Consider the following 27,068-nt stretch of genomic DNA (forward strand, 5'->3'; position numbering starts at 1 on the left):
CCAAATTTGATATGATTTAATTCAATAAAATTTATGTGTATAAAACATTACATTTAGATTAATTTTTTGATGAGCCCGTTTAATGAGATTTTTTACTGTTCACTTCTTTAAAATGATGAACCCGTTTCTTAAAATCTGTGATCCGCCCTTATTGGTGAAGACTCATAATTACCCGTCCGATTTAATTAGGTGATTCATAAAAATCTAGATCCTCGTACTACTATCTCATTAGTTAGGTACTATGAGTGCAATTAATTTTTAATATATTTTTTTCATTATATTTTAATTATAGCACAGTGAATGATTTATTTTTAAGAAATAATTTTATTTCCATGAATAATTCACATAATAGAATTAAATGTAATTATAGAAAGACACTGTAAATGAATAAATTCGAAAAATATTCAATAGTTGAAATTCTTTAACAACGCACCATGTGTATCTGCTTGAAATATTATTAAAGCAAATAAAAATATGTGGTTGACAAAAGTGAGTAGTATCTATTTAAAAGTATAACGCTTTAAACATAAAAAAAGTTATATTTATCTTTATACTTTAAAAAAAATTATATTTATTATTATTATATTTTTTTTGATATATTTACTTGTACCATTGAATTTTGAATACATATTCATCCTTATACTATAAAATAATAAAAGTAAAAATATGAGACTTAGCAGTACAAAAACATATATACTTAAAATTGAATGATTAAAATATATGTATATATAAAAATATAACGAACAATATATATAATTATTTTTTTTCCTAATAGTATAAATATGACTCTTTTCTAAAACGGAATATTGAGTGAGACCCACTTATCACAGTTTTGTTTAATGAAAGACTGAAAGTCTTTTAATTAGGAAAAATACATCAGCCACTCTCACTACACTTTTGTGTAATTAAAGACTCAAAAGTCTTTTCTCAAAAAAATTTACTATCAGGCAGCGCCACAACCAGCAAAGACGATTCGCCGATCATCGCCGAAAATAAACAAAAGTTCCCTCTTCCTCACGATTCGTCCATGTACTGAAGTAATCAATTTTTGTTAAAATATTTTCTTGGTGTCTGAAATTGTGATCATCAAGCATGCTTTTGTTTAATTACCTTTTTTATGTGATTAAATTATAGTTTGACATAAAATTTAAGAAATAATATAGACCTTTTGAGATTTATGGTTGAAAATCCTCTTGGACTATTTGTGTGGATAGAAAAAAATTAAAGTTTTATTATTTTTAATTATCAACAGATAATATTCTTTTTTGAAAGAGAGACAAATTGAGACAGATGAAGTAAGGAAGAGGAACTACGGGGTGTTATTTTCTACTTTGAATGCTTTTTCACCTGTAGTGTTGTTTACTTACCTGCTAATGTTGACTTGAATGGGTAATTAGGGCTCCTGATTACATTTTTATTAAATTTGAGTTATCCAGAACCTACTGGCCTAATAATTCGACCCTTTAATGAGGAAGGGCTTCCTGATCAGAGGCGGACCTAGAGGTAATTTAGGGGTTCAGCCGAATCCCTCGGCAAAAAGCTATTTTTAAGAATTTTTATGTCTAGATATTAATTTTGACTCTTTTGAATAGAAGATTAGAGGTTGACTTAGTGGTTAAGGGGTTAAACATTAACCTTGAGGTTCCAAGTTCAAATCTTAAGCAGCTCCTGATAGCTATTTGTAAAAAAGGAGAACCCTACTCTCATATTGTGAAGGAGCTAAGGGTGTGTTTGAATGAAGTAAAATGTTTTGTTGGGTTTTTTACTTATTTTTTAGTCTTAAGTAAGTAAGGAAAAAGATATTATTCCAATAATATTTATATAAAACCTAGCAAAATAATATGGGGTTGAGGAGAGGGGGTTTGGGGTTTGGCGGGTTTGGGATGGTCAAGGGGTTGGGGTGCTGCATGAGTGAGGAGAAGACAATGAACTTATAAATCTGAGCAATTGAACGTAAATTTTTTAGCTATTCTTCACCCACTTCAGCAAAGGGAATGGATACAATTTCATATTATAGGAGGAATCATTTTGAATCAATTGTGAATTTCATCTGTGACTGGTATACCAGGGCTTTGCATTTTAACCAAGTCTGTTATTTGTCAATTTCAGCTACATAAGAGTTGTAATTGGTTATTACATTTTTATCAAAGACCGTTATAACAGATTTTTATTTATTTTTTGCGACTGATGAAAGGGGACATCTTTCTTCAAGCAAGCAAAGTGTGTTCCTCTATGATGTGAAGTACAGATCGTGTCTGTTAGACTTATGTTGAACAATTCTAATGGATGGATTAACAATTCGTATAAATTTGTGCAAAATTAGATCTAATGTATAAACTTTAGCATGTTACTGACTTACTGATAGGGGCCTGACTATAGCTGCTTGTATGGCATGTAGGAAAATTTGTTTCTTACCTCTCCTCCTCCTTGTGGTATTATCTCCTTTTATCTGACTATTATATTGCATGTTTGATATAAGTGACACTATTCGTTAGATTAAGATCAGCGTAAGTTGCTTCTCGTGTAGGTTAACTTGGCTACAAGAAAGAAAAGACTGACATAACTTCTGTCTTGTGGACTCTAGGATGGACTTGCTACACTCCTAAACTACTTAGAATGTGACAATTTCTTTCTTTTGTTCTTCATGGTACTTGATACTGATTTTAATTAATCCATTGCAATTTGTTATCATAAAATAAATTAACTAATAAATAACTATTCTGTACTGCAATGAGGGAGCACAACAAACTGCACAAGATGTCAAGATAAAATAAATACACGTTATCCTTTTAGGGAAAAGCTTTCAAGTCTATGTTTTGTGCATTAAAAAAAACTGGCAATCTTGATGCCGAGAAGCTATCTTATTGATCCAAGAAGATGTATTCTACTAGTATTTTAAGCCCCATGTCATTTCTCTAATATATGCACTCTACTAGACATGTTAGTGACTCACCGAGATTTTAAAGCACCTTTAACTGGTGTTAGCTAAGGGCACCAGTTTTGAATGCAGAGGTGTTGCTTATGATGATGGTTTTGTTGTATTCTGTTTAGAACTCTGTAATCGAGTTGATTGGTGCTTTAAATTTAAGTGTGCAAGTGTATAGTTTGCCTGAATTGATATTGCCTGACTTCAGACCATCTTTTTCCTTTTGTTTTGGGTTTTTACATGTTCAAATTCACCATGCACACAAATTCATTTATGTGAATGCAAATACCAAACAAGATGTATATAGTCAGACATATGCAACCTTATCTTTGGATGTTTCTTGCAAGTATTCTGGTCATGTTTTAATCCTATCATGATCAAAAATTAGATCTAATAATTGTGCCCTAAGTCATCTCCCTCCCACGCTCCCTCCTTCCCTCTCTCTCTTTCAGAAATTATTATATAGGGAAGGTCATGATGGGTATATGATCCCATCTGACCATCTCTTCTTTACGGAAGTATAATGCAACCAGTTAAATAGTTGGTATTAGGACTTATCCTTCTTCATTTATTGTGTAATATTCACATCTTTTCTGTTAGCAAACTGTTTTGAAGCCATTCTTCGGCTTAAAGCTGCTAATCATCTTTGTATTTCTTTGTTTAACGATTTCCGTTTGGAGTTTTTCCTTGTAAAGAACCTAGTGACGAGGTAATATTTTGTCTTTGGAAAGACCAAAAGGCCAACAAGGCTAGGTAAGGTGGTAGTAGACAAGAATTAAGTTCCATATAGAAAGTACAAAAAAACTGATGGAGTTTTCTATGTAAAACTCTATTTGCTAAGACTTTGTGCTGGAAATTATTTCTTGTAATTTTCATAAACCTGTGTCCCACCCTCACAAATACTGAAGGAATAACGAGATCCTGGCATGGAGTTTTTTCCTTTTAAAATGTTTTTGTTTTCGTTTTGGCTGCAGAATTCTTTTAGAGCTTTCTTTCTGATATCAGTGGATTTTAAGTCATGAGAGACTGGTGGCCAAGAGGTAAAAAGTGGCTTAAATTGGAATCTGTAGAAACAATCGCGCTTGAACAGCTGAAAGGAAGTACAATATCAAGGGAAACAAAAGAAGGAATGAATGATACTTTAGAGACCAAGGGGAATTGGCTTCCTGATGACTTGCTCTTTAAGATTTTTCTTCTACTTCCAGCTGAAACTCTCTGCAAACTGCGTTGTGTATGCAAGTCACTTCTCAAGATGATCAACAGTCCAACTTTTATTGAGGATCACTTTCGTCAATCTGAAACAGTTCTAATTACTGAAAATTCTTTTCATGAGGAAAACATGCGGTCACCTTTTCCACTACTTTCAGATAAGAATGAATGTTATTTCCATTTCTGGGACATCCACAGCGGCAAAGGCCATAAAGTTTGTATGCCAGATAATTTGAGGAACATAAAGTGCATTTTGGCTGCCTGCAATGGTTTGGTCCTTGCCAAGATTAGGAAAAAGGGAGGTCTAGTTATTACAAATCCAAGTACACGGAACCACATTAGAGTGCCTCTTGGTACAATTGGTTTCATGCAGGAGTGCTATGCCTTCATGTTCAGCCATTTCACAGGTGCTTATAAAGTAGTACACTTGTTCCGCGATAACTCTAGACACATTCGCTGTGAGATTCTGAACCTTACAACAAGATCGTGGCATGCAGTGGATGGACCTAATTCAGGGAAATTTGGATTGATCACAACTCATAGATCTGTTTCAGCAGTTGGTGCTTTGTATTGGCTTCCACAGAATGAGGGGTGTAACCATATTGTCTCCTTGGGATTTCATGATGAGAAATTCCTAACTGTACCTCTACCAATCAGCAGCACCAAAAACGATCGACTTGTTGAAATTGGAGGGTGCCTGAGCTTCATAACTCATGCCACATTAAATTTGATTCAGGTATGGATACTGAAGAGTGGGAATTGGTTAAAGAGATATAGCATCAATAGGTTATATGATATCACAGGATTTGTTCCCCTTTGTGCTTCAACCAAGGAGATATTTTTCCAGAGAGAAGGAGGACACCCATTGTTACATATTTACAAATTTGAAGCTGAAGAAATGCAGGAGGTTAATTTTGAAGGCACCAAGAGAGTTGGAGATGTTTATATGCCTCATGTAAAGTCCCTTGTTTCATGGGATAGTCCTCAACTTCAATGAGATGTGTAAATATGTCATTAGAACTTCGAAAACTTTTTAAGTGAAGGATTTCAAAAAATTTCCAAGTTGAGAAATATAGTAGTACTGCAATAAGAAACTTAAATATGTAAGGTTAAAGAGTTCAAATTCATATCAACTTTGAATTCGAATGGAATAGAAAGGAACTTAACAAGTGCATTCACTGTTTAGAAATAACGCGCGATCTGGTATGCATAAGAAAAAAAAGCCTTTCACAATGTCAATAAAGGATTTTGCTGCAGTAACATGAAAAATAACGAAATCTCATACAAGGCATCAAGTGATCAACTGTAAAAGTAAATCATATTTGCTAAAGCTATTGCTATGTATGTGCTGGATCCAGTAAACAAGGTACAAACCAAAGACAGAATTCAGTCGAATATCCAGTTTCCGAGAAGGCCAAAAATAGATGCAGGGGCTCCTTGGCTACCTACCCTTGCTGATTTCAAATGAATAGTTGAGCTCCAAATGGCATCTCTTATCATCATCCATAAACTGCAGAAAACAAGAATCCACAGAAAAACCAAATTCATCAACATCTTTACTCACCAATATGAATAGTAAATTGAAACGAAAATTGGAAAACTGATAAAGAGGCCAGACAAGTACACAGCGATAAAGTTGCGGAACATGCACACAACTGGTACAGGCAATTGTGCTAAAAGGACGGATACAAAAGCTAAACAACTACTTTTATACTGTGGATGCATTTACTGGTTACAGCAGGTTATTTACTTTATTTTCTAGGTTGCAAAATTAGGATTTTTACAGACAATTACACGTTGGAGTTCACTTTACCATAGTGCAAACACACTCACCGCTGTCATGCGTAGATATGCTCTATTTCAGAATGCAGGGCCAAAAAATATTTCTTTTCTATCATAAATCTGTTACTCATCATGACCCAAGTCCATGACACGTATTGTCTGCTTTGGCCCAACAAGCCTCACGGATTTGTTCCTTGGGCTACGCCATAATTGAGTACAAAAGAGGGCGCAGCATGTGAACTTGTGTTCCACCTTATAAAGCTCTTCACTTTCCTCTCTCATCGCGATGTAGGATTCAGGCGTCATGTGCACCCCTTTTTTAGAAGCTTGCCAGCCTAGAAGCCTGCCAATACTTCTCTTGACCCAAACTCATCGGCCATCTCTCCATCATGGGCATAACCTTACTTGATCAAACTAATTATGTTTTCTAAATACCAGTTAAATGAGCTATGTTCGCAAATTATGTGAACTGTTAAACAAAATCCTTCTGTTTTAAACTAGACAATTATTATTGACGTATACAGCGGAAGGATCATATTTCACTTTAAGTCCTACGTACAACCCACAATTTGGCCATGCACACAACAGAAGTATATCCCTACTGAGTCCAAGCACTGATTTTTGTTGCAGTCTTTTTATTGTCTGCATGAACACACAAATTGACCAGCACACGCTCAACAAGAATGCGATAGGAACTCTACTTATTCAATATGTAACTTCAGATGTTTCAACATTTCTAAACCTAAAAAAATATGAATGTCCTTTCTCACATATATTATCTAGTGCCAATTCAAAAACAATGGGAAACTAAAGGTTATAATCTGTACTATCTTGAGGATACACTAGATCTATATCAGTGGCAAGTTAATACATAATAACTGTACTATATTTATTCTTGTGGACAAGATGGACTTATAGAATGATTTCACTAAAGAACTGAAAAATACCAAGTGATATTGAATCCAATAGGAATATAAATGATCCTACCTTAAGTTTAGCTGTATATGTTCCTCTTGCAAGTGCACCTGATGGAGTGGTCTCCTCTTCTAACATATGTATGTAAGGTTCTCGCTGAGGAGCAAAGGTACCAAGCATTCCCTTACTTTGATCAACTGGCGTTGAAATGACCAAACAACAATATATTATGAAAGATAATAACAGAAGTAAGTGAATTTTGAAAAGTGGAGATAATACTTGTTTAGTTTTAAGTTAGACTTCCATTGAACATAACGTTGATCCTAGCGTTGGGAAAATAACCTTAAGCCATTGTGCAAGCATTTTAGCTTTTAAAAAAAGTGAATCAAGTTGACACAAATGTGTGGAATTAATGAAAAAAAATAAACTAAAGATAATGGAACGAGAAAGGTGCAAGAATTTAATGTGGTTCAGCAAGCATATGGTTTACATCCGTGGGAAAAGGAATTGTTCACTATGATAAGTTTAATAAATTTCATACTTGGATTTACAGTATCTAACAAACCCAACCCTTGCACTCTTTCCAACTGATAAAGAACCATGAATAAGCCACTTGCCTTCCTACTCTTTCTAGTTCTATTCCACAATTGGCACACCCTGCCTCAACTGTTTGTCTGCATTTTTACACACAGAAATGCATCTGATACCTCCTAGTAAAGGGAAACCCAGATAAGTAAAAAATCTACTATACGAGTCCATTCATACTTGAAGGAATCTCTTTCAACAAAGGAAATCACATCTATCTATATATATAGTAAAGCTAGGCATTAAGTAGGTGATTTGACACCTCTCTTAGTCTATCATTGGTATAAATATCTTTTTTGTCATTTTTTTGACCTTTTTCTCTTATAATTCCCTAAAATGTTGGCTGAATAGTAAAATCACTTTATCAATACAAACAACAACAACAAACCCAATGTAGTCAATTATCAGTGCAATTGAGAGAGATTAATACACATTAAATATTATTGTAATTAGAAGTTACGGAAATGGAAAAAAAAATTGTTAGAAATATAGTATTAGGGAAAACTGTTGTGGAATGTGAGATATATAACCTATGGTGACAAATGCTATTTAATATGGTAAGTGAGTCTTTACTATGATCGGGCAGATGGAACATTGATTATTTCATAAACTTATTGATAAAGTGATTTTGTTATGCACTATCTATATATAGATTGGAAGTGGATTTTCATACATACTCTAATTTGCATGCTCTAACATACTTTTTCATTGGTTTTTAGGAATAGATTATTGAAAAAGAAGAGTTGAAGTTGTTCTCCCTATCATATAATGAGGTAATTTCCAAAGATACAATCTCAGGCATTAAGCAGAATTTTTTTATTTAAAGAACCTTCAAATTTGTCATTAGAACAAGCCTTTTCCTGTATATATCAAGTGTTTTATGCTCTTTCGCTGTACAATTATATTACTTTCTTGCGCTCTTCAAGAGTCAAACTATATGAAATTTGGCAATATTTAAAGAATTTTTTCACCATATTATATGACTATAATTGCAACTTATAGTACTTGTAGAAAATTGAAGGCTGTAAACATCAGTTTATTTCATTCATCTTGATCCCTTGGTTTAGGTGCGAGTTCATTGTAGTAGTTCAACACTAAGCCTAATCTGGAAGGGTCAATATCAACTAAGCATCAACACTAAGCCTAATCTAGACAGCTAAAGGATGGAATTTGATTTTCAGAAGACTTTTGAATAACTGGGAGGTAGAAAGAGTGGCTGCTTTGCTTGGTAGAATAGGAACCTTCACAGGGACTATCAATGAACCTGACACCATAAGATGGAAATATCACACATATGGCCATTTCACAGTCAATAGATTTTACAAGAGGGGACTACCAAAGCTGTCAGGAAGACATAGAGGGTCCTGGAAAGCTACCTGGAAAAGTATGACACCCACCAAGGTCAAATACTTCACCTGGCTTACAGTGAGAAAGGTATGCCTCACCCATGAAGCACTCTAGAAAAGAAAGTTACATCTAGCATCCATATGCCCTCTTTGTATGGAAGCCAGTGAAACAAACAGTCATCTCTTCATTCATTGCAAGGTAACTTCCCAAGTCTAGTCCTTGTTCATCACCCTGGCTGGGTGAATTGGACAATGCCAGGACACACTGCAGATTTGTTGAGCTGCTGGATCGGAAGGGGGTGAAGCAAAAGCCAGAAGAATGGTGGAAAACTGTCCCAGCTTGCATATGGTGGACCATACGGTATGAAAGAATTTTCAAGGGAAGATCAAATTCTATCCAGAAGATCAAAGGAAAATGCATTTCCACTCTTCGCTTTGGTGTAAAGAACAATGTATAGAAGAAATACAGATAGTGGATTTCCTAGGCTTTTGTAATTACTAATTACCTATCTTTGTAATCTCACTTTTGCAGGTGGTCAGCATAAAGGGTATGCTGAAGAATACATGTTACCAGTTCCAAAAAAAAAAAAAAAAAAAAAAACTCAACTAAAAAGGCATCTATACATGTATGCCTCTTTAGCAATTTCAATGGAAACTGCTTTGTTTAAGATTTAAAGAGTGATATCGTAAGCAATTTGATAATTGTATATCTCTATTTTCTTGTAGTTATCCAAGTTTTTACTTTTTCATCACTCAATAGTATAAATTGGAAAAGAAGGAAATAACTTTACAAAGCACACACACAAAAAGAGAGAACTAAGTATGAAGAAGCAAAAAAAAAACTCCTGATAAACGCTTGTGCGAGATATAATGTAAGAAATAGAAAATGCGTACTTGTAGTTCCTAATGATACTTTCCTTTTTCTGGAGTGGAAAATATAAATTGTGGGGGAGGGGAGGCGCTAAAGAAATAGAGTGATACAGATGTGAGTTTAGTGTTTATTACCTCCGAAACACTAAGAAAGAATAACTTTCAAATTCACATTCCATAATATGAATCGAATATTTCTTATTGTTGCTTAGATGACAAAATTTACTTTGTGGACGTATAGATTGATTCTTGAATATGCATATCTTACTTTTGAATATTATAATTGGAAAGAGAAATCAAGATTGAATAACTTATGGTAAAAATATTATTCGGTCATGTATTTAGCAAAATTACAACAAAAATAACAATTGGAATATGCAGGTGGGTTTCGCCATAGAAGAGTGATGCAACTCCTAAAATCACTTAATGTTCTCCTGTGTAAGTGTCGCATGTGTTGCATGAAGAAAAAGACAGCGATATATGTATTGTAAACGGCAATAACCTCATTTACAAAATGTGGTGAAATTTTTTGTATGTATATATCCCAAAAAATTGAATCAAATATGACTCGAATGAAAATTTAGATCATAATGTACGTCGTGTATGGAGTTGAAATTTTTATAATTTCACAAACATGTTATTATAGAGAAGACAATTATTTATTAGATCAGTGATCAATACGTTTTTCATGACAGTGCTTAAATTCCAAGTTATCTTAGAAACCAAATCAGGCAACATTTGTTTATATTCCATCCAAGAAAGAGAGAGTCCACAAACTTGGAGACCGAGTCTTTTGGCCTATATTCCATGTCAAACTTGGATATCGGGATTTACGGAACACCTAGAACACAACCATAATCAATATTAACTGCTATATCGGGCTTTAATGAACACCTAGTGCACAATCATAATCCATATTAACTGCTTCATGAAAATCACACACAATCTACATGACTAAAATTTCAGAACTAAATGATTCAATTCACACACTATAACATTGTTTTTTCAGTTGATAAATGCACAACTCAAAGAAGTCCTCTGCTCGAATAAATAAATGTAAGTCTGACAACTTTATTTAATGTGAGGCAACCATTATGAATTTGAAGGCTTCTTTTCGAACTTCAAGATCCACAATATACACATGTGGATATTTAAAGAGTGGAGAACAAAGGTCAAGACAATTAGAAGCCGAAAAGAAGAAGTGTAACACCCCAATTTTCTTTTTATGTTTTCTTCTAAAAGATTGCCATGTGATCCATGTTATCTATGAAGTTCTATGTGAGTAGCGATGGTTGGAAATAGGTCTAGAGGGATTTGGAAGGAGTTGGAGGCCAAATAATGGGTCGTGGTAATCAACCTACTTGCGTAAGCTACCGACTTGGATGTCTTACATAACAAAGCTACTTGAGTACATGTCGAGCTTAAGTAGCAAGGATTTCATAGGTTCTTAAAGTGAGACGAGATTTCGAACCCACGAAAGAGGAATAAGGAAACGACGCACCTACTTGGACTAAGTAGGTGATGCACCTACTTGGACCAAGTAGGTGACGCACCTGCTTGGGTGGACCCCACCCCACCACATGGCAGCCATGGGGTGGATGCATGGAATGAGGTGGCGGCCTAAGGGCTGGACACGTGTCACCCTTAGGGGCTGACACGTGTCACTCTCAAGGGAGAAGTATATAAGGCAACTAATGACTAAGGGTTCTCATTGTTCATCTTTTACACTTAGAAACTTAGAGAAAATTTGAGAGAAAGCAAGAACAAGAGGAGATTAAGGCTACTTCAATGACGGAAATAGCCGAAAACTCGAGAGGGTCGTGCACACCACATATTTTAGCCAACTTGAGAGACCCACTTGTTAAGGTAAGATTGAGGTTCTTTTTCTTGTTAGCAAACCCGTTTTTGGATAGGACTGTCGTTAGTAATATTAGTATAACTCCTTGTGTAAAGCTTCGTTTCGAATGATTCAAGATGTTTTGGAAAGATATTTCATAGGGCTATAACTTTCATTTAGGCTCTAAAACCCAGTTTTGCTTTTATCTGCTCGAAAAAGGGTGATGAAGTATAGAGGAGGTGCTGCCCAAATGTTGTTTTGGAAATCCTACATGGACTGCTGTTGGTATTTTGGGCATATCTTTTTGTACAGAATTGTTGTAGGGGTGATTCGAAATTGTATGCGACCCTAAGACACATGTCTATAACTTTCATTGTGGCCACAAAGCCTACTTCCCCCATTTACCCCTTCGAAACTGAGCAACAATACAAGACAGTAGGTTGTCCAGAACTCTTGTTTTGATAGTTTGGGCTGATTTTCATTGATTTCATGTTTAGTTTCGATACGATGAGACTGTTAAACTTAAGTAGGTATTTGATTGTGTATTTAAGGTGTATATGCTCTTATACAAGCTAAGGGGAATTGTTTGACGAAGTGAATTTTGGTTGGTCTGTGGCGTAAATGAATTGAACTCCCCGAGTTGTGGTAGAACTTATGTGCTAAAACGCCAAGGTTTGTGTATAAACTTGAACTTGGAATATTTTATTTTTCTGAAATTTGAAGTATTTTGATGGGTTGTTTCCTTATTCCTTGTCTTGTATTATGGTATGACCGTTATCTCAAGTATTGCAAAACTTTCGCTAAACCGCCCACTTGTACAAATTGCTTGATCATTTTGCATTCTTGTTGGGACTTTGTCCTTCTTGTTACGGTGACTTGTCCTCGATATTGGCATGCCTCTCGATTCGGATCTTGCCCATCTTGAATTTGGATTTATATTTCGTCTTGACGATGGATTTTCGTCTATTTTCGAGTACGAGTGGAAAGCCACTTTCAACATGGTTCTTGATTCTCTTGATATTGAGTGACGACCCTTCTTGATATGGGTTTCGGTCCTTCTTGATTTCGGGGATTTGGTTCGTCTTCGTACTGATTGTGCTTAGTGTGAAGGCATGACGTATATATTGGGCAAAATGGATCATTTGACAACTCTTTTGAATTGAATTGTAAGCTTTCTTGATACTTGAATCTTCGACTATTAATATTGATATTTTGAAACTCTTCAAGGTTTGTATTCGATACTTTGATATACTTGTTCACTTGGGCTTATTTTTACCTTATTGAGCCACCTGCGACGAACAAGGAAATTGAAGAGTTTAATGGCTCCAAGCCCAAAGTTTATACACCACTAAGCTTTATGCTTAGCGATAGTTGTTTTCTATCGTAGGTAATGTGTGGGACGAGATGTGAAGATGGTCATTTGAAGTAGACTTTTGGAGCCCTTGTGAAGATCACATCTGCATATGCATCTAGTTTTGTAAATATTTTGGAGACTTGTACAGGATACATGTGGCACTTATGTATGAAATTTTGAAGGCTTGTGAAAACAAAACCAGATGCTTGTAACTTGAACAGGATGACTAGTTTTGCTATTTTTGGAGTGTGCTTTTAACTCAAGTCATGCCATGTGCTGGGTTTATACTTTGACTTGTCATTATGCACAAAGGAAGATAATAGTTTTGTGATAATTACTAATTTGAGTTTTGTGTATTTTATGGATCCGCAATGGTGTTGAATTGGAAATAGAATTTCAAAACAAGTTTTCTAAATGTGTTGACTATTTGAGATTATAAAAAAAAAACTATATTTTGCTTCGTAAGTGGCATCCTCCCAAAGGGGATGCTACAAGAAGACTCGTGTCTTTGGTCTTAAATAAGGAAGCCTTAAGTTAGAGAGTATTTAGTATTTTGGATTATCTTATCTTTTGAACCGATCTTGAAATATGTAGTATTTCATGTATGAGTTTATATTTCTTCTCCCTTTGAATTGTATCTCGTATTTGAAATTCAAATCTATTAGTTCCTAGATTCTCTTCACTGTTTCTTTGAGTAGATTGCATTGCAATTCTAAATTAACTAGTACTAATTACTTAGGTGTGTATTTATCCTAAAAATTATCTTAATCTTCTTATCGTTTTATTGATTTCCATAATTGTTCCTGAGGTTCATGTGGGATTGAAGAATTCATATCACAACTGCACCATGAAATGCTAGTATTTAATCCCTTAAGTGCTTGGCTGTCCAACAAAACATTTTTTAAACATGGGGGGCAAAAGAAAGAGGAAATGAGACTAGAAATCAAACCTTGAAGACCAGCCTTCCATACTATATTTGTGTAGGCCAAACCAGAAACAATGTTGTGCAGAACACTAAATGTTAGCTTAAGCCGATACTCAGAGCCCTCTCTGAGCGTAAAGAGAACAGATTTGCTTTGTTCTTCTTTGATAGGTAACGGAGTATTTATCTCCCCAAAGTCGGACGAAAGGATTCCAACTGAGTGGAACTTAACTTCAGGTTCCATTTGTCCTAGAAAATTGATCCAATTAATCGTCAAACAAGATTTAAAGGTTAATTGCAGAGTAGATGGTATGCTACGTTCAGGAACACAGATTGACAAAAGACAAACCATCTAATTCGCTTTCCAAACAACCAAGCAGCTTTTCTTTCCACCTCCTCAAGCTCTCATCCTCCTACACAAACATTAATAAGGTAACGAACAACCATATGGAAAGAGACCTAGCAAAATTTCAAATGCAAGAAACTAATTAAAATTAAAATAAAGGAAGTCAAAAGAGATCCAACTGGAGTAAGCAAGGCATAATTGAGAAGGAATTCCTTAGATGGTACAGAATAGAAATTAATTTTCTGATGCAAATGAGAGACAATTTCAACTTAAAGAATGACAAACAAAAAAAATCACTGGAGCAAGCAAGAATGAAGGCAACTCCAAACCATACTGGACAGCAAAGCAGAAGAAATACTTTAGATGTTACAACATAGAAATTCTATGAAACATCGGAAAACTCAAATTCTCAACCCTAAAAACCACCAAAGAAACCTGTTTCTCTCTTTTAAACTATCAAAATTGGTGCAAATTCAAAAATTACTGCCAGAAGAAACAACCTATATCAATGATGTTGAAAACAGAGATACAAATACAGATAAGCAGAACCCTAAAACAATCAAAGGAATTGAGACTTGAGATGCCCATGATACATCAAAAAAACTCATAAAGTTGGAAGCTTTTTGAGTTTGAGAATAAAATGAGAAAGTGTGTCACCTTGTCCTTTTCAATTTGATCTTTGAGAGAAAGAAGAGGACCAGGAACAAAAGTAGTTGCAGCAGCAGGATCTTGATGATGATCATCTTCTTCACTTTCTCCCTCTTCTTCCTCCTTCCTCTTATCCCAAGTGGCTCCTCCATGAGATGGGCCTGCTTCCTCTTTCTTGCCACCCTCCATCATTCTTGATTGATTTTTCTCTCTCTCTCTCCCGAGCAGAGGGCAAGTGTGGAAGTGTTTTACAGCAACAAAGGATTAGCAGTAGGGACACTCAAGATTTTGTTTTGACAATTATTGAAGAGGGAAAAATGTGCACAACAAGGTCCAAATTTTCAATTCTGAGAGACAAAAACACAACCTTGTGGGCAGTGTGTCTGAATTTTGTTTTCCTGCTTGATGTTTGTTTCCTTTTCTTTTCGTTGGGCGTGCTATTCTTTTCTCTCTTTACTAATTATCTATTTATTTTGAAAAATTAATATAATAACAATATATTCAGTAAAATTCCTCCAAGTGAATTTTGAGAAGGATAGAGTCATCTTATTATTATATCGAGTTGGTAGAGACTGTTTTCGAAAGATCTTCGTCAATTTGAAAAATTAATAAATTATTTATTTATTTGTGTTCATTGTACCCTTGTTATAAAATATTATTCAATATCTAATATATTTTCAAAATATTAAATTTAATATATTTCAAAGGGTAATATAATAATATTATCCTATCATTTATTATTTCTTAAGATGTATGTCAAATCAATAGTGAACAATTATTGTTGGATTGAGGGAGTACAAAACATTATTTGATTCGATATAAAATTTTTAAAAAATTTATTATATTTATTAAGTTAATTTTATTAAAGTTATTTTAGTGTTTAATTATAATAATTTTTTTCAATAAAGTATTAAGTAAAACTCAATAAAAATAAAATGAGAATAATATTACTAAATAATTATCAAAAAAATACATAATAGAGTCAAAAATGTCTCGATTGATAGTTTGAGCCAAAAATACCTTTATTATTACTTAATGGGTCAAAATATCATTTTTTCAATTAAATTTTTTTTTTAAAACACATTTTTTTCTAATGATGATTTTTTTAATTAGAAAATACTTATCCTACTTCAATTCGTAAAAAATATTAAGAAAAAAAATATTTTTTATTTTATTAAAAAAGATTATCGTTACCTAAATGAAAAAATTAATGATGGAGTTACTATGAGGACAGTTCAATAAAAATATTACTTTAAAAGAACCTCATTCTAGTTTTTTTTCTATTAAAATTACTTTAACTAGTAAATAAGTAGAAAATAATCTCTTTTTTTCTTCTTAATCTCATTTTAACAATTAAAATAAAATAACTCCGTGTATCTTTTTAACCGATAATATAAGTCATATATATAAGTTCATAGTGACACCATCATTAATTTTCATTTAGATAACGGTTAAAAATTTCTAATAAAATAAAAAATACTTTTATTTCTTAATCTTTTCTGAATTGAAGTAGGATAAATTTTCTAATTAAAAAATATAATTAGGAAAAGAATTTGTTTTAAAATATATATATTTATAGAAAATAACATTTTTGATCCATTAAGTAACAATAAGAGTATTTTTGGATCAAACTACTGAAGATAAGGATATTTTAAAACCAAATTATCAATTGGGAGCATATTTATTCATTTCACGTAATAAAGACATTTTTAATTCTTTTCCAAAAAAAATATAACATTTTTTTTTGAAATGGACTTGTTGTCAAGTATATTAAGGAGGACATATGATATTATTTTGGAGATATGTATTTAATATTTGGAAAATTACATTTAAAGATATGAAATGTTTTCTCTTAACCAACTTCTTTTTGCAGTACAAAAGGAATTCTCGGTTCCAACTTCCTGCTAGAGTTTTTAAGGAATATTCCTCTTCTCGATCACAACTGACATCATATTCGGGAAACGGAGAACTATTTTTATTGGCTAAAAAATAGCTTGTGTATGTGACAAAATATTAGGTGAACGCGTGGCACTTAAGATAAACAGAGAGTACTTGGGAAGGAATGATTGGCGGTATGTTCAATAAGCCAGATTCTGACTTGATACCACGATAGGGAAGTGATCAGGAAAAAAGTGAGAACTTGTGATTCAAAGATAGAAATAGACCTGTGTCCCAAAGATCTAGCAAAAAAAAAAAGGACAAATACTCTAGAATTACAACTATATATCCTGCCTACAATAGAGGAATATTAGCTGGCACAGCTAACGATATTCCCCACGTTGAATATTACTATTGAGTGAACTTTAGGGATGAGTAAAGCCATTTTATTGGTTGATGTATTATCTTGGTTGCATTTATGCATTTTCTTTTTATGCGACAGGTATGTGACCTTAGGAATTAGGTTCGGAAGTTGCTTTAAAAATTGTTGCTGGCGTTGCCTATAAATAATAGTTTTAATACAATTGTAAAGATTTGGATTCTGTACAATATTAAAAGCAATATTGATATTCTTATGCTTCAAGTTTCCAAAAAAGGTGAGAATTTAACTTTGAGAGTCTGTTTGAAAAGTCACCTAGTAAATTTAATTGGTGTAATTACTAGAGTGGTAATTACAATGATATGTTTATTTGCCAGAATGTAATTATAAGTGTACTATTTAGTTATACAAGTGCAATCATAAGGTTATATTAAATTTTAAAAATAAAAGTTAATCATTTAAAATTTATATTAGACAAATAAGGATATTTATAAATAATATTAAATTAAATATTTAGGATATATATTAATTAGTAAACATATGTTCTTAACCAATATTATAACAAATAATTTATTTATATTTTTTAAATTAGTGTATTTTAATTAATTTAATCATAAAAACTAAAAGTATTAGATTTTTATGAACATCATGACATGTATGTTTGACAATAATGTTAATAGTATAAATATAATGTCATAAAATTATTAAAATATTTGACAAAAAAATAATCTATCGAGTTTAACTAAAAAAAAAAATCTATCGAGTTTAACTAAAAAAAATAAATGATTCGTAATGTGAAATATCAAGTTAATACTACTAAAACAAATGAAATTGAAAATATGACATAAATTATAAATTCAAAAAAAAAAAATTAACACAATACTCTTAGGGTCGTTTGGTTGGGAATAAATTGTCTGGGATAAGTTATCCTGGAATAAGTTATTTCACTATGTATATAAGATAACTTATTCATCACTAAGTTATAAATCGTGGGATAAATAATCTCAGGACTATCTAATATCTCCAACCAAACGCTAGATAGTCCTGTATTTTATCCCTTGGGTTATTATACTTTATACATCACACCAAATGACTCCTTATATCAAATTTCAACACAACATACATAAATATGATTTAAAAGAAAAGGAAAATGTAAGTCTATAACCTTATTTAATAATGAATTATACTTTAATTTAAAAATTAGAATCCTAACAAAACTATGCAAATAAAAAAACTAATATGAAAAATTGCATGAAATCACATGAAAAAGTAAAGGTTGAGAATGAGAAGAAAATAAAATATAAATAATAAAAAATTAAAAATATATTTTAGAAAATATTAGAATAATAAAAATATTTTTAAAAAAATAATAGAAATAAAAAATAAATAATATAAATATAAATAAAAGAAGAATTTTAAAAAGTTTCATGTAATTACATGATATAATTACACCAATTCTTTATCATCCTTTGGGAATTAAAGAGTGAAATTATCCATCTTCAATTACACACAATTTTGAAAAGAAAAGTCAAAAAGGTTGGTAGGCACAACCACTTTTGTTGAAAAAGAAAAGTAACGCGTAGAAGAAATTGGCAACGCGTAGAAAGGCTGCCAACCTTTTTGACACAAATTTACACACTTTGTTGAAATACAAAACGCGTAAATTTCTTTTACCCGTTTTGTTCCTTTTATAAATAGAGTGCCTAATGCCCTCATTTATTCCATCCCAGAAAAAGAGAGTAAGAATACAAAGAGAATTATACACCAAGATAAATTTTGTAGTCTTGAGTGTCCTCTTTAGTAGTTGTTCCTTTTACAAGAGAAGTGTTAATTATTGTTTTCTCCTTGTATTTGAGAGCAGTGTACTCCATATTTTAATAGTGAGATCTTTCTACCCCGTGGTTTTTCCCTTCTATCTGTTAGAGGGTTTTCACATAAAATTCTCGTGTCCAATTTATTTTCATATTTATTTTTATATTTATTGTCATATCAAATTTTAGTTGTGGTGTTTCATCCCCCAACAATGGTATCATAGCCCTCGGTTATTCTGTCTATTTTTTGCAAAGGTACTATCTATGAATAGTAACTTTTTGTGAATAGTAAAATTCGGTGAATAGTACTATTCACGTGAATAGTAAATTTCGGTGACTGTACAGTTTGTCACGATTGTTCACAAAATATTCAGAAACGATCTAGAAGGGTGTGAAGCAAATAACAATGTTGAGTACAACAAAGTTTGACGTTGAGAAATTTAATGGGACTAATTTCTCACTGTGGAAAATGAAAATAAAAGCAATACTGAGAAAAGACAATTGCTTAGCTGCAATTGAAGGCAGGCCCACAGACTTTGTTGATGACAGCAAGTGGAACGACATAGACAGCAACGCAGTTGCTGATCTACACTTGGCACTAGCTGATCAAGTGTTATCTAATGTGGCTGAAAAGCGGATGGCGAAGGAAATATGGGATACTCTTACAGGGTTGTATGAGGCCAAGTCTTTATATAGTAAAATCTTCTTAAAAAGAAGATTGTATACTCTTAGAATGATAGAGTCCATGTCGGTTACTGAACACATCAATACTTTGAATACTCTGTTTTTGCAACTTACAATAATGGGTTGCAAAATAGAGGGGACTGAACGTGCGGATCTTCTACTTCAAAGTCTGTCTGACTCGTATGATCAACTCATCATCAACTTGACGAACAATATAGACAGTCTAGTTTTCGATGAAATTGCAGCCGCTGTCTTGAAAGAAGAAAATCGGCGCAAAAATAAGGAAGACATACAAGCAAGTTCGCAGCAAGCTGAAGCTTTGAAGATGGTGAGAGGAAGACCAACGAAATGTGGCCCTAGTGGAAGTCACAATCATGGTAGATCTCAATCAAGAAGTAAAAAAAATATCAAGTGCTACAACTGTGGCAAGAAATGACACTTCAAGAAAGATTGACGGTTCAAGAAAAAGAGTGAACACTCTGAGCCATCAAATGCTCAAGGGAATGTTGCATGTACCTCGGATGATGGCGATATTTTATGTAGTGAGGCAATATCAAATAATGAAGGCAGAAAACATTTCGCTGATGTCTGGATCATGGACACAGGAGCAACATGGCACATGACTACCCGGAGAAAATGATTCCATCAATATAATCCTATCTCAGGAGGGTCTATGTTCATGGGAAATGATCATGCTTTGGATGTTATTGGTATTGGGTCCATCAAAATAAAGATGTATGATGGCACGATACGCACCATCTAGGAGGTACGACATGTAAAAGACTTGAAGAAAAATCTATTGTTTTTAGGACAACTAGATGATAATAGATGTTCATATAAGACTCATGGTGGAGTCATGAGAATATCCAAAGGAGCGCTTATAGTTATGAAAGCAGAAAAACTTGCTGCAAACCTATATGTGCTTAAAGGTGAAACACACCAAGAAGGAGAAGCATCAACCGCGTTAGCAAATTCATTTGAAGAATCAACGATGATATGGCATCGCAAACTTGGCCATATGTCGGAATGAGGTTTGAAGATTCTTGCTGAGCAAAAGCTTCTTCCCGGGCTAAAAAAGGTCTCACTATCCTTTTGTAAGCATTGTGTTACCAGTAAGCAAAATAGACTGAAATTTAGCAGTTCCTTTGCTAAAAGCAAGGAAATATTAGATCTGGTCCACTCATGTCTGGCAAGCACCAGTGAAGTCCATAGGAGGAGCGAAATATTTCGTGTCATTTATCGACAATTACTCTAAGAAAAGTTGGGTGTATCCAATCAAGAGGAAGGCAGATGTTTTTTCAGTTTTAAAGAATTTAAAGCGCGGGTGAAACTTGAATCTGAGAAAAAGATCAAGTGTTTAAGGACAGATAATGGAGGAGAATACACTGGTGATGAATTTAATAACTTCTGTAAATAAAAAGTTATTAAACGGCAGTTCACGATGGCATATACTCCACAATAAAATAGAGTAGCAGAGCGGATGAACAGAACCTTGTTGGAACGGACAAGAGCTATGTTGGCAACTGCAGGGTTGGAAAAACCATTCTGGGTAGAAGTAGTCAAAATCGTCTGTTATGTGAGCAATCGGTCACCATCAACCGCAATTGATCTAAAAACGCCAATGGAGATGTGGACAGGAAAACCAACGTATTATTCTCGCTTACATATATTTGAAAGTCCTGCTTATGTTATGTACAACACCCAAGAAAAATCGAAGTTGGATCCAAAATCTAGGAAATGCATTTTCTTAGGGTATGCTGAAGAGTCAAGGGGTATTGCTTGTGGGATCCCACAGCCCGCAAGGTGGTAATTAGCAGGGATATTATATTTATTGAAAACAAGATACAAGCAAAAAGGTAGCACTTCAAAAGAAAAATCAGAGACTACTATAGTTGAAGTTGAAGAAATAGAAGAAGTTTCAGTTTTTTCTGAAGCAGCACCAGAGTACGAAGAACAAGAACAAGCTGAGATCGAAACTTCACAAGTTTGATGGTCAACTAGGGAGAGAAGAGAACCAGCTTGGGACTCAGATTATTCTATGGAGAGTAATATTACATACTGTCTACTAACAAAAGATGGAGAGCCTTTAACTTTTTACGAGGCTATGAAAGGCCAAGAATCATCTCTGTGGGTAGCAGCAATGCAGGAAGAAATTGAAACTCTTTATAAAAATAAAACATGGGATCTTGTTCAATTACCACAAGGAAGGAAGGCCATTGGAAACAAATGGGTCTACAAGATCAAACGCAATGGTAATGATCAAGTGAAAAAGTATCATGCAAGATTGGTGGTGAAAGAATTCGCTCAGAAAGAAGGTATAGACTTCAATGAGATATTTTCTCCGGTGGTTCGACTTACAACAATTCGAGTGGTCCTAGCGATGTGTGCTACATTTAACTTGTACTTGAAGCAGTTAGATGTCAAAACTGTATTTCTTCATGGAGAACTTGAAGAAGAAATTTATATGCTCCAACCAGAAGGTTTTGAAGAACAGAAAAAGAGAACTTGGTTTGTAGGTTGAACAAATTTTTATACGGTCTCAAAAAGGCATTGAGGTGTTGGTATAAGAGATTTGATTCCTTTATTATAAGCCTTGGATACAACAGACATAGTTCAGATCCTTGTGTTTATTACAAGAGATTTGGTGATAAAAATTTTGTTATTTTGCTGTTGTATGTTGATGACATATTGGTAGCAGGCCCTAAAAAAGATCGTCTCATAAATTTAAAGGCACAGTTGGCTAGGGAGTTTGAAATGAAGGACTTGGGATCACCAAACAAGATTCTAGGGATGTAAATTCACCGAGACAGAAATAATAATAAGATTTGGCTTTCTAAAAAAAACTACTTGAAGAAAATCTTGAGACGCTTCAAGATGCAAGACTGTAAGTCAATTTCTATCCCACTTTCTATTAATTTCAAGTTATCCTCAAGTATGAGTCCTAGCAATGAAGTAGAGAGGATAGAGATGTCTCTAGTATCGTATGCATCAGCAGTGGGAAGTTTAATATTCGTCATGGTATATACAAGACCTGACATTGCACAAGCAGTGGGAGTGGTTAGTCGATACATGGCTAATCCTGATAGAGAACATTGGAATACTGTTAAGAGGGTCTTGAGATACATCAAGGGTACCTCAGATATTGCAATGTGTTATGGAGGATCAGACTTTAATATTAAAGGTTATGTTGATTCAGATTATGCAGGTGATCTTGATAAGAGCAAGTCCACCACATGTTATGTGTTTACTCTTGCAAGAGGAGTTGTAAGTTGGGTTTCAAAACTGCAATCTATCGTGGCTACATCTACGACGGAAGCAGAATATATAGCAGCTACACAAGCTAGCAAAGAGGCAATATGAATGCAAATGTTATTGGAGGAGCTCGGGCACAAACAAGAGAAGATTGCTCTGTTTTGTGACATTCAGATCTCTTTGCATCTTACAAAGAATCCGGCATTTCATTCAAGAACAAAGCACATATGAGTTCAGTATTACTTTGTTCGTGAGAAGATGGAAGAAGGCAGTGTGGATATTTAGAAAATTCACACTAATGACAACTTACAAAGCCGATCAATAGTAACAAGTTCATATGGTGTCGATCTTCTATTGGCCTAGTAGAAACGTAATATTGCAGTAATTGGGTAGAAAAGATGGTGTGAAGACTTAATTAATTCTCAATTAAATCTTCAAGTGGGAGAATGAAAAGAAAATTCAAAAAGGTTGGTAAACACAACCACTTTTGTTGAAATAGAAAAGTAACGTGTAGAAGAAATTGGCAACGCGTAGAAAGGCTGCCAACTTTTTTGACACAAATTTACACACTTTGTTGAAATACAAAACGCGTAAATTTCTTTTACGCGTTTTGTTCCTCTTATAAATAGAGGGCCTAATGCCTCATTTATCCCATCCCAGAAAAAGAGAGTAAGAATACAAAGAGAATTATACACTAAGATAAATTGTGTAGACTTGAGTGTCCTCTTTAGTAGTTGTTCCTTTTACAAGAGAAGTGTTAATTATTGTTTTCTCCTTGTATTTGAGAGCAGTGTACTCCATATTTTAATAGTGAGATCCTTCTACCCCGTGGTTTTTCCCTTCTATCTGTTAGAGGGTTTTCACGTAAAATTCTCGTGTCCAATTTATTTTCATATTTATTGTCATATCAAACTTTAGTTGTGGTGCTCCCCCCAACAAAATCTTCTCTTATCAAGTAATTATTTGGTCTACCAAATATGCCAAAAAGTATAATTACACTCAATTACACCAAATTTCAATTACATTGTGGCTTTCCAAACAGGCTCCAAGGGAAAATTAAGAGATCAAAATGAAATCAACCATAACATAAAAAAAATAAGCATGCGTATATATCTCTGTTCCTCTATCTATTTTGCTTATCTGCTTGGAGTGTAATCCTCCTTCCTGTTGAGTAGCATGACATAGTTGCTCTTACTTTAAGTCAGAACCTCTTCATCTAGTGAGGTATTTTTTATTTTATTAGGGACTTGATGGAAAACCAAAAAATATAGTATGTTTTAATAAATTTTATAGGGAAAAATAGGTGATACTGAGCGGAAAAAAAAACTTGTAGGGGTCTAGTCTCATATGTACTGTGACAGTTGTATAAAAAACTGAATATTATACATAATAATTCAGTATCTTTTCAAATCCTATTGATTTGTTTTTTTTTTGTTTTTTTTTTAAAAAACATATCTATCTATGTCTTTGTTCCTCTATCTTTTTTTGCTTGGAGTGTAATCCTCTTTCCTGTATGGTCTTTCTTTGAGTAGCAAGAAATGGTTGCTCTTACTTTAAGTCAGAACCTCTCCATCTTGTAGTACTGCTTTGTTTGCTTGGTACAAGTCTCGGAGATGGAAAAAATTCTCATGAAAAATCTCTTACTTTTATTAGGACAAGACCAAAAAATTAAAAAAAAAAACATAAGGAAGACATTATATTGGCATGACATACGTACCTATATTCCTCAATTAATACGTATTTTATTAATCTGACATTTGCATTGTGTCATATAGAGTCATAAGAAAGACATTAACTAAGAATATATAAACCCCCTCAAGATAATCCCAAAGCACATATAGTATCAACCATGAAATCCTTAAACAACTCTGTTATGCTCTCAATATTTATCATAGTCTTATTCTACTCATGTTCCAGCTCGTATGTTCTTTCAGATGTTCCAACGTCGTCGTTTAATGGAAAGTTGTACGAATGTATTTGCCAGAATTCTGATTATTGTGTCCCTTTCTCCACAGCTTTTGTCACCCCAACAAATGATTCGTTCACCACAATCCTACAATCCACTGCACAAAATCTCAGATGTTTGCTTCCTTCTGTTCTCAAACCTCAGCTTATTTTCACACCAATGGCAGAATCTCATGTCCAGGCTGCTGTCATTTGCTCAAAACAGCTTGGCCTTCAGCTTAGAGTTAGAAGTGGAGGCCATGATTACGAAGGTACCTTATTTTTACGTGTATTACACTACATCAAAAATGATCGTTAGCGGAACTTACTTAATGAGAATAGCTTAGTTGTCGCTAAATATGTTCTTTTAGAAGCAATTACTACTTACAGTCACATTTTAGCACTCTTTTGTTAATGTCCCTAAAGCCTATAGAAACATTGGATCCAATGACAATTAACTAATTCCTAGTTAAAGCTTTAGCGTTCTTTGTTAATGTGCATATTTATTACTGCTCAAAGTTATTTTTTTTATAGTGTTAATATTATATATCAAATACGGATAATATCTCTTTAACAAAAGTTGTTCTCAGTTTACCCCTCAAATTTTTAACTTTTTTTTGACAGGTCTCTCTTACATTTCTGCTATGGAGGCTCCTTTCATCATTCTTGATCTGTCAAAGCTTCGAGAAATCGTGGTGAACACAGAGGACAACTATGCTTGGGCTCAGGCAGGGGCAACTGTTGGTGAAGTGTATTATAGGATTTCAGAGAAAAGCAAGACTCATGGTTTTCCAGCTGGTCTTTGTACAAGTTTGGGAATTGGCGGTCACATAACAGGTGGAGCTTATGGTACTATGATGAGAAAATACGGATTAGGAGCTGATAATGTGGTTGATGCTAGAATTGTTGATGCAAATGGCAGGATTCTTGATAGGCAGAGTATGGGGGAAGACTTGTTTTGGGCAATTAGAGGAGGTGGAGGAGCTAGTTTTGGTATTATACTTTCTTGGAAGTTAAGGTTAGTACCTGTTCCATCAATTGTAACAGTTTTTACTGTCCCTAAAACACTTGATCAAAATGCGACAAACATTCTTTACAAATGGCAACAAGTTTCTGCTGACAAGCTTGATGAAGATCTCTTCATTAGGGTCATCATAAATGTGGTTAATAAAAATGGTGAAAAGACAATTCAGACCGCTTATAATTCAATGTTCCTTGGTAGAGCGGACAGACTTTTACAAGTAATGAATGACAATTTTCCTGAATTGGGATTGACACAAAAGGATTGTACAGAAATGAGTTGGATTAAGTCGATTATGTATATTGCTGGTTACCCAATTAACACCCCACCAGAAGTACTCCTTCAAGGTAAGTCTTTGTTCAAGAATTACTTCAAAGCAAAATCAGATTTTGTCAAAGAGCCAATCCCAATAGATGGTCTTGAAGGGCTATGGAAAAGGCTGTTGGAAGAAGACTCACCATTGGTTATATGGAATCCATATGGTGGAATGATGGCTAAAATCTCAGAATCTGAAACCCCTTTTCCTCATAGGAAAGGAGTCATTTACATGATCCAATACTTAACACTTTGGAATGACCCTTCTAAAGAATCAGCCACAAAGCACTATGATTGGATTAGAAGACTTTATAATTATATGACCCCTTATGCTTCTATGTTCCCTAGAGAAGCTTATGTGAATTATAGAGATCTTGATATAGGGATCAATAAGAATGAGAGTTCTAGTAGCTTTATAGAAGCTAGTGTGTGGGGAAACAAGTATTTCAAGGACAATTTCAATAGGCTAGTGAAAGTGAAGACTAAGGTGGATCCAGAGAACTTCTTCTTGCATGAACAAAGTATCCCAACACTTCCCATTACAAGGAAGAGGAAGGGGAAGAGTGTGGATCAGTGGAGAACTGATAGTGCTAATAACTTTGAAATGTAATATGATGTATTATTCAAGTTTTTAATCTTCGCAAGGTTATATAATGTTCAAATGGTTTTGACAAACCATATATAGTAGTAACATCTAGTATTTTTAGAGTCTTGGTGGGAAGAACCAATTTGCCTTTTGTTTGTTTTAGAGTGTTTCAATTTTTTGTCTAAGAAATTGTGCTCTCTATTATTATTGACCTCGATTGTATAGATGTTATAGAATTCTTGAAATGAATTTGTGTTCTACATTAAATGGTAGTTTGGTGCATGAAACTCATGATATATGCAAGATCTAGAGAAAAGTCGAACCACATTGAATATTCTATCGTATGCTGATGGTATATCTCCCGATCAATGTAAGTTAACATGATACTAATATTAAAATGGTGGTACATACTTTGGCAAAAAATAAGTATCACTAATATAAATTTATAGACTTGGGAT

The 27,068-nt window shown here is 33.8% G+C and overlaps 3 protein-coding genes across 4 annotated transcripts; 2 read left to right on the forward strand and 1 right to left on the reverse strand.

Annotated features, from left to right (window-relative positions):
- Positions 1-822: 822 nt before the first annotated feature.
- On the forward strand, positions 823-5,164 carry LOC129882730 (F-box/kelch-repeat protein At3g23880-like). 2 transcript variants are annotated; one of them, XM_055957160.1, is made up of 2 exons: positions 823-1,037; positions 3,901-5,164. In XM_055957160.1, exon 2 carries the CDS (start codon positions 3,945-3,947, stop codon positions 5,130-5,132), a length of 1,188 nt encoding a protein of 395 aa, XP_055813135.1. In that variant the 5' UTR covers positions 823-1,037; positions 3,901-3,944; the 3' UTR covers positions 5,133-5,164. The 2 variants fall into 2 exon arrangements, with proteins under 2 accessions (XP_055813135.1, XP_055813136.1); XM_055957161.1 differs by having other exon boundaries at positions 823-1,029.
- A 94-nt stretch (positions 5,165-5,258) lies between these two features.
- Positions 5,259-15,135, reverse strand: LOC129882731 (rho GDP-dissociation inhibitor 1-like). The gene is made up of 5 exons (XM_055957162.1): positions 14,750-15,135; positions 14,096-14,159; positions 13,774-13,995; positions 6,905-7,029; positions 5,259-5,645 (listed from the first exon to the last, which is right to left on the reverse strand). The coding sequence occupies exons 1-5, from the start codon at positions 14,930-14,932 to the stop codon at positions 5,577-5,579; spliced, it is 663 nt and encodes a 220-aa protein (XP_055813137.1). The 5' UTR covers positions 14,933-15,135; the 3' UTR covers positions 5,259-5,576.
- Positions 15,136-24,499: 9,364 nt separating this feature from the next.
- LOC129882732 (berberine bridge enzyme-like 13) lies at positions 24,500-26,769 on the forward strand. Its single transcript, XM_055957163.1, has 2 exons — positions 24,500-24,960; positions 25,313-26,769. The coding sequence occupies exons 1-2, from the start codon at positions 24,594-24,596 to the stop codon at positions 26,632-26,634; spliced, it is 1,689 nt and encodes a 562-aa protein (XP_055813138.1). The 5' UTR covers positions 24,500-24,593; the 3' UTR covers positions 26,635-26,769.
- The last annotated feature ends 299 nt before the right edge of the window (positions 26,770-27,068 follow it).

This window comes from Solanum dulcamara, chromosome 3 (genome assembly GCF_947179165.1).
Source record: "Solanum dulcamara chromosome 3, daSolDulc1.2, whole genome shotgun sequence".
NCBI classification, from domain to species: Eukaryota; Viridiplantae; Streptophyta; class Magnoliopsida; order Solanales; family Solanaceae; genus Solanum; species Solanum dulcamara.